The sequence below is a fragment of the Cicer arietinum genome, chromosome 7 (assembly GCF_000331145.2).
Source record: "Cicer arietinum cultivar CDC Frontier isolate Library 1 chromosome 7, Cicar.CDCFrontier_v2.0, whole genome shotgun sequence".
In the NCBI taxonomy this organism is placed as follows: domain Eukaryota; kingdom Viridiplantae; phylum Streptophyta; class Magnoliopsida; order Fabales; family Fabaceae; genus Cicer; species Cicer arietinum.
The window spans coordinates 34,706,756-34,714,373 of record NC_021166.2 but is presented as its reverse complement, the minus strand read 5'-3'; the positions used below and the strand labels follow the sequence as shown (position 1 = coordinate 34,714,373).

Below are 7,618 nucleotides of genomic sequence, written 5' to 3'. Positions count from 1 at the left end.
TGCCTTCTCAACCTTCTAGCTTAGCACAGTCAAACTGTTGAGGGATGCAACTACTATTATACTGGGTTACGAAAGAAAGGTTTAAGGGTTTTCTTAATAACTCTCACAAGAGGTTGTTTACAATGTTGTACTCTGAAAAAATATTTCTCAGCATTTAAACAAGATAAAAGAAAAAGAAAAAGAGTTCATAGACGACTTTATAATGCTTATTGTGGTACATTGTTGCTTGTATTTTTCAATGAGAGTTGCCCTTTCTTTTTCAGATATTTTTAGGGTTTATGTTTGTTGTCCTGATTGCAAGAAATCAGAATGTATCATGAAGTTTTGTGTCAAATATTTTGAGATAGATTCGTCAAGCATTGACTTTTATTAGAGTGTGGACTTATCAATGTTAGACGATCAAATGCTTGTTGCGATAAACATAGACACAAGATCAGATGCTTATTGTGATCACATAGGTAGAAAATCACTTGCAAAGTCACTAGAGGCGCGTTCGCCAGATTTAGGATACATAAATTAGAAGCGGAATCTTGGTGTTCCTTTAACTTAGATCATACCTCAGAGGATGTAGTGTCAACTTATAAGGAATAACCTGTTCTGAATTCTGCACACCAAAACAGAACATTAGTATTTTAAATTGTTCCCACAAAATAATGTAATTATCATCATAACAAGTAAGGGTCATAGTTCTTCAAATCGACTTGATTCTAATAAACTACACATTTATTTAAATTTATTAGTGCAATAAATTATTCTCACATAATAACTTTTATTTTCATCAAAATAAATAGAGTTCATTGTTCTTCAACCCATATTGGGGGGTTATCTTTTTATTTTTAGACGTGTCTTCAGTGCATTTAAGACAAACTCCGCATTCAAGTCAACGATTGACTTCATCACATCATCGACTTGGGGGGAAAAGTTTTCTAGGCCAAACTCATGACAACAAAGTCCAGTCTCAACATAAGAATGTGTGTTTCCGAACCCACCCAACCCAATCAAATGACATCACTTAACCTTCTCGAATTAGCAGTCTACAATAGCACACCTAGACATTTCGTCATGGCCACTAGATGGATAAAGATGAAATCTAGTTATGAAAGACATGGTAACTCACCTACACACTCACTTTGAGCCGATGGAAAATCATATTGTGGTTACAAACACCAGATTACATTTACCATTCTTAAATTATAATTCATTACAGGGTGATCTAGAAACATTGGATCCTTCTTTTGATAATCATAATAGAAACTTTCTAGAAAACATACAAGGAATCACTAGATAAGAATGACCTTTTAGGTTATAAAGGTACACATAAATTGTAACTTAAAAAATCTCTTATTCTTTGACAAATTCTTATTTGATCATCAAAGTGTATGCATGTACAACCCCCGATAGAAAGCACCAAGAGCCTCCTCTAACCTCCGTTCACCACCGTTTTCAGAGTCAAGTTCCTTTATTCAGTATTCCTTGTACATAATAAATGTCTTTTTTATTTACATGCTCAACGGTTTTTACTGGGCCTATATGCTAGAGAGCTTAATTTTTGAATTCAAGATTATAACAATTGTGGAAATATTTGTGATTACTATAAAAAACTCACAAATTTATATTCATTAATTAAGTTTGTAGAAAACACACATTTCAACATTTATCAAGTGCACATTCAGATGCAATCCATAATTTTGGTGTCGTCAATGTTACAGTTTTAGAGACATGTGTATGTCACACGCTTCAATTTTGTTATATTTGTAGGTTTTCTCACAATTGTAGACATTTTTATGTTTTATGCTATTAACATGAATGTTGTAAGTTTGTTTGCAGCTTCATCAATTTAGTTTTAACAATTTTGAATTGTATTATTTTCGATCGATGTAATTTCTACTAATTTGAACGAATGAATATTGTTTTCTAGATAAAAAAAAACATTTATCATAGTAATTACCAATAACATTTAGACTTAATTGCAATTTTATTCCATATTTTCACCAATTCATAAAGTTCAACGTCCTATTTTAAAATTCTGTAGTTTTGGTCCTTCTAATTTTGTAACTAAAACAAATTGTGATGCGACATATTTTAAATGACGTGACATATTATTGGTTGATGCAAAATGACTAACATACATGAAATTGCAATAAAATCATCTAAAAACTTCAGTTTCAACTTCTGAATCTACTCATTTTAGTAATTTAATTAATAACATATAAATAATTTTGTATCTAGATGATTCTACATTATGAGATTTAAAATATGTTAAACCATCAATTTTTAGTTCAAATATCTAAGAGAAACCAAAATTGACGAATTTTAAAATAAGAGGGTCAATTCCATGAATTGGTGAAAATTGGATGATAGTGCAATTAAACCTAAAATTTATCATAAAATGCTCTTAAATATATAAGTAAATTACATTAAAATCCTCGTGCATGACACCAGGACACACTCTATATTGATAGAGTCAGAGATGTTTATGAGTGCGACTTACAAAGTCATTGACCAACTTCATCACTTAATTGGTCTCGTTAGAGACTATTTGAAAATAGAATTAAATATATTTTTAGTCCCTATAAAATTTCATCATGCATGTAGTTTTAGTCTCTTTTAGACATTAAATTACATAGACAAATGTATCCGTATCCGTATTATTAATTTAATCAACTTTATATATTAACATTGATAATATCAATAAATGCAATTATTATATTAATATATTAACATTGTTAGTGAAAAACTAATGCAATTATTAATTAAAATTTTGATAGTATCAATAAATGTTTTTTCCATACAATACATATAATACATATAAGTTGTCTTAAAATATTGATAAATTCAAAATGTTTTAAAAGCGTCCGAGAGGGTTTGTGACTTCGGGAAACACTAAATGGAAACACGCTTCCGAAGATTGTTGACATAAACGATTCTGCCTTCCCCAGTCTTCGTCGAGTCTTGGCAGTTTTTGTTATAAGCAAACATGACATTGACAATCGTTTGTTAAACTTGACAAACAGTGAGACAGAATCCAAAACCAACTATGGCCACTTCAAAACCCATATCTCCATTCAGACTCTCCTCCCTCCTCCGATCTCAAAAAGACCCATCCCTTGCATTCCAACTCTTTCTCAACCCCAACCCCACCCTTCAAAATCGCCCATTCCGTTATTCCCTCCTTTCCTATGACCTCATTATCACCAAACTCGGTCGTGCCAAAATGCTCCCACAAATGGAACAAATTCTCCAACACCTCCACAATGATACTCGCCACCGCGTCCCCGAACCACTCCTCTGCCACGTCATCGACTTCTACGCACGTGCCCGCCTCCCATCACGTGCCATCCAAACCTTCCTCTCCATCCCTTCCTTCCGCTGCACGCCAACTCTTAAATCATTCAATTCCCTACTCAACGCCCTCCTAACCTGCCGCCAATTCCAAACAATCACCCGAGTGGCTTCCCTTTTAAATGAATTCGGTCCGCCAAACCCCTGCACCTACAACATCCTCATCCGATCCTGTTTCCTCCAAGGCCATGCCGATCGCGCCTTGAAACTGTTCGATGAAATGTGTAGCTGTGGCGTCCTCCCTGATGCGGTCACATTCGGGACCTTAATCCATGGGCTGTGTAAGAATTCAATGATGCATAAGGCTTTTGAAATGAAAAAATTGATGATTGAGGATTTTAAGTTGAAGCCATGTGTTTCTGTTTACACTAACTTGATTAAAGGTGTTTGCGAGATTGGGGAACTTGATTGGGCATTTACGATCAAGGATGAGATGGATAGGAACAAATTGAGATCAGATGCTGTTGTTTATAACACTCTGATTAACGCGCTTTTTAAGGCAGGGAGAAAGGAAGAGTCTTTAAGGGTTTTGGAGGAAATGAAGGAGAGTGGCTGCAATTGGAATTCGGTTACTTGTAATGTAATGATTGGGGAGTTTTGTAGAGAAAAGAATTTCAAAGAAGCTTATAGGATTTTGGATGGTGTGGAAGGTGTGAAGCCTGATGTTTTTGGTTACAATGTGGTGATTGGTTGTCTGTGTAGAGAAGGGAAATGGAATGAAGCAAATGATCTGTTTCAGGATATGTTGCGGCGAAAGTGTGTTCCCGATGTTGTCACGTATCGCACACTGTTTGATGGGATTTGTCGGTGGATGCAGTTCCAGGAAGCTGCATTTGTTTTAGATGAGATGTTGTTTAAAGGATATGTTCCCCATTCTAGGAGTTTGAATGAATTTGTCGGTGGTTTGTGCAGGGAAGGGAACTTTGAGCTGTTGTCAACAGTTTTGAGTGGTTTGGTTAGTAGAGGAGATTTTTGCAATGGCAGTTTATGGAATGTTTTGGTTCCCATGGTTTGCGAGCCGGAGAAGTTGGCAGCAAAACCTTTTGAAATTTTTGATGATTTGGTGGCATGAACTGTGTTTTGGTTCAAAACATGATTCCTGATTTTGTAAGTATCACAAACCACTCTTAGGTCATTAGATTATAACATCAACCAACATACCATTAGTCTAGCAAATCTAACGTGGATTAACACATTTGCATTTTTAAATCTAATAGGTATTGAAAATTAGGCCTTGATATGTCCATGTTTGTCTTTTGGTTGCTCATCCGACCCCCGTGTTTGCTCACCCACTCCCAAATACACTACCGGAAACTAGGATCTAGTAGTGTATTTTACTCAATTTTACGCCACTAGAAGCTAGGATCCGGTAAAAAGCCGAAAAAACGAGCAAACATAGGGCTGGACGAACAATCACCTTTTTGTATTTCAAAAACACAAGGATCCTTCGCGACCCAATTTCGGAAACATGCAAAACTTGGCTACCCGACTCGAAGATAGGATGCAGATCTCACTCATCGATCTTTAATCTCCTCATTCTCTTGTTTCTTTGCTCGTTGCTCTCACGCTTCGATCTTATTCTCGCTGCTCTCATGCTTTGATCTTGCTCTCACATTTTGCTCTCGCTAGTGCTGTTCCTTTCATCTTCTCCATCTTGTTTCTTCAACTCAGGTATTTGTTGGGATTTGTTGCGATTTCTTTGCTGGTTCGATTTTATGCTTGTTTGGTTTTTTGGTTGTGATCTTGATTTCTTTATCATGTTTATGTTTACTATCCGATCTGACATTCATGTTTTCTTAATGCCGATTCAATTTGCTAGAAGTTTAAGAAATCTCCATTGAATTAAGAAGTTTTCCTTCATCAACATCTATTTAGTTTGATTTTGTATGGTTGCATTATTATATAGATGTTTTAGCAAATTGATGAACAACTAAATTATATTGATGTATGCTTGTTTCTTTAAAAGAGTGATGAACAATTGTAAATTTTTAGATATATTTGATCGTCTCTTAATTTTACATATCTATGTTTTATATACAATTTTTAATTATGATTTTATGATGATAGTTGAATGTTGATTTTTTTTTTTTTTTATAATTTTAATCATGATTTTAAATAAATTTATAATATCATGATCATTAAATTTTTAATTATTATTTTGTGATATATTTTGCAGTAATTTTTAATACATATAGGTGAATAGTAAAAAAATTGTTTTAAAAACTATAATATTTCTTAAGCGTAGGGGTGGGCAAAATTCAGTTATGCTTGAAAACCGAACCGAACCGAACCGAACCGAACCGAACTGGTTTTCAGTTCAGAAAAAACTGAACCGAACCGGTTTACAGTTTATAAAACCGAACCGAACCGGTTCTTGAAACCAGTGAACCGGTTTAATATTCCAAACCGAACCGGTTCTCAAAATTGAAATTTTTTACACATTTTCACTTTTTGCCCAGAAGAATTTGGAAAAAAAAGGCATGCATTCACAAGTGATATTGAATACCAAAATCTAATTTAAACGCTGATGGAATTGAATAAAAAATCCAAAAATTGAAACCATTATCAAAGACATCAAGTTTTGTACTAATAATGGATGAAATCCAATCCACCAAAAGGAAAAAAGAAAGAAAAAATCCCACTAGCTCAAACACACTACAATGAAGGCTTTCCTTTAGCTCGAAAAAATGTGCTACTGCTACTATTCTTCCTTTTTATCTTCTTAGCAGATCATAGTAATGCTCTGGCTTTCTGTAATCTGACATGCAGATAGCCTGAAATCACACATAAAAAGTTCTTCATAAGCTTACAAATATAATGATTCTTTAATCTGAATATGCTGTACATTTATTATTACATGCACAATTATAAAATAAAAAAAATTAATAATATAAAACAGAACACAAGAAAAATTATTTGAATGATATAAAAGAAAATGACCAATATTGTACTAGTGTATATTCAATACAATGAAAGAAATGTTTACCTGCATTGCAAATGCTAAGTGGATTAGTGTTGCTTCAGACCAAGGCCTTCCAATGAATTGAAGACCAATAGACAAACCCAATTTATCATACCCAACCTGTGAAGTTTGAAGCATATATAACATATAAATAATATCTAAAGTGCATCTATAGAAACAGATCCAAAATGTCAACTAAGCAAATTACAAGTTAAGTTTGTCAGAAAAGCACCTTCTTGCACAGTACTCTTGTGCTCATGTGCCCGGTAAGAGAGAATCACATAAGGATCTATGCTAGCTGCTCATTGAGAACAAAGATCATCAGAACTTTAAAGGACCATTTTGATCAATTTGAATAATCAAATTCATAATTCAACATTATTATATGATTATAACTAGTTGTCAATAATGTCAATAGTCATTAATCAGATCAAAGAAAAATTGACTTCAACTGAATCTCAAATTCAACTATTATCAAAGAAAAATAGACTCAAATTAACAAGCTTTATGAACAACAAATATATGTAGATCAGTCCAACTTTAGATAAATAATTTTTTGTAGTTTAATTTGGTTATTACAAGTATCTAGATCCACCAAACCAGCTTTAATATATCTAAAAATTAAAACTCAAACATTTGGATCCATTTTTTTATGAATAAATTTCAGTGAAAAAGGAAAATTCATTGATATATGCAGTATCTGAATTTAACATTTTTATGCATAGTATATTACTTACAGAGAAAATCATTGTCTTCAAGGCCTTTGGCGCTGATCAAAACAACTTCAAGAGTCCCACGAGGAAGTTTCCCGCTATAGAAAAGCGAACAAGTGCAGCTAAAATAATGGCAAACAGTTATTAAAAATAAAAAAATGACACCAGTTAGTAATTTCAAAAAATAACATGTAGAGTTCAATAACCATATAAATACTGAAACACTTGGTTTCACTCACCTAATTCTTTGAGCTTTCTTTGAGCTAAACAAAATAGAAACAAATGTCTTTAATCGTCAAGACTAATGACACTAGCAGATGCTGTTGCGTAGAGCGTTGGAGAAATGATCTCTGCAAAAAAGAGCATTTCATTATGTTTCAAAAAATTTAAAATACAATACAAAGTTTGTAGAACTAAAAATATTGTGACATACCTTTCTCAAAGGTTTCAAGTTCTTCAAGGTCCTCGTCAAATAGATTTGAGAAAGGAGATCCTTTAAGCCAATCTTGAGTGCAAACAAGCACTTCCACTATCGTAGGTGTAAGATTACTACGATGAGGATCCAACACCCTTCCTCCAGTGCTGAAAGCAGACTCTGATG

General features: G+C 33.6%; 1 protein-coding gene and 1 long non-coding RNA gene across 11 annotated transcripts in view; one reads left to right on the top strand and one right to left on the bottom strand.

The window, feature by feature from the left end:
• Positions 1 to 2,850: 2,850 nt before the first annotated feature.
• The window catches only part of LOC101510683 (putative pentatricopeptide repeat-containing protein At1g53330), a 10,510-nt gene continuing 5,742 nt past the window's right edge, over positions 2,851 to 7,618 (top strand). For 7 of the 10 annotated variants that reach the window (XR_001144921.3, XR_001144919.3, XR_001144916.3 and 4 more), the window contains exon 1: positions 2,851 to 5,013. Coding sequence is in view for 2 of the 10 variants with exons in the window: in XM_027330586.2 (XP_027186387.1) it covers positions 3,038 to 4,414 (1,377 nt within the window). In the remaining 8 variants the exon portion in view is untranslated. The remainder of the gene's footprint in view (positions 5,014 to 7,618) is intronic. The other 3 variants (XM_027330586.2, XM_012719990.3, XR_001144918.3) reach the window with 2 other exon arrangements.
• LOC105853015 (uncharacterized) lies at positions 5,770 to 7,609 on the bottom strand. Its single transcript, XR_012161355.1, has 5 exons — positions 7,451 to 7,609; positions 7,257 to 7,367; positions 7,042 to 7,139; positions 6,329 to 6,602; positions 5,770 to 6,116 (listed from the first exon to the last, which is right to left on the bottom strand). It is a non-coding gene; the product is annotated as an uncharacterized lncRNA (long non-coding RNA).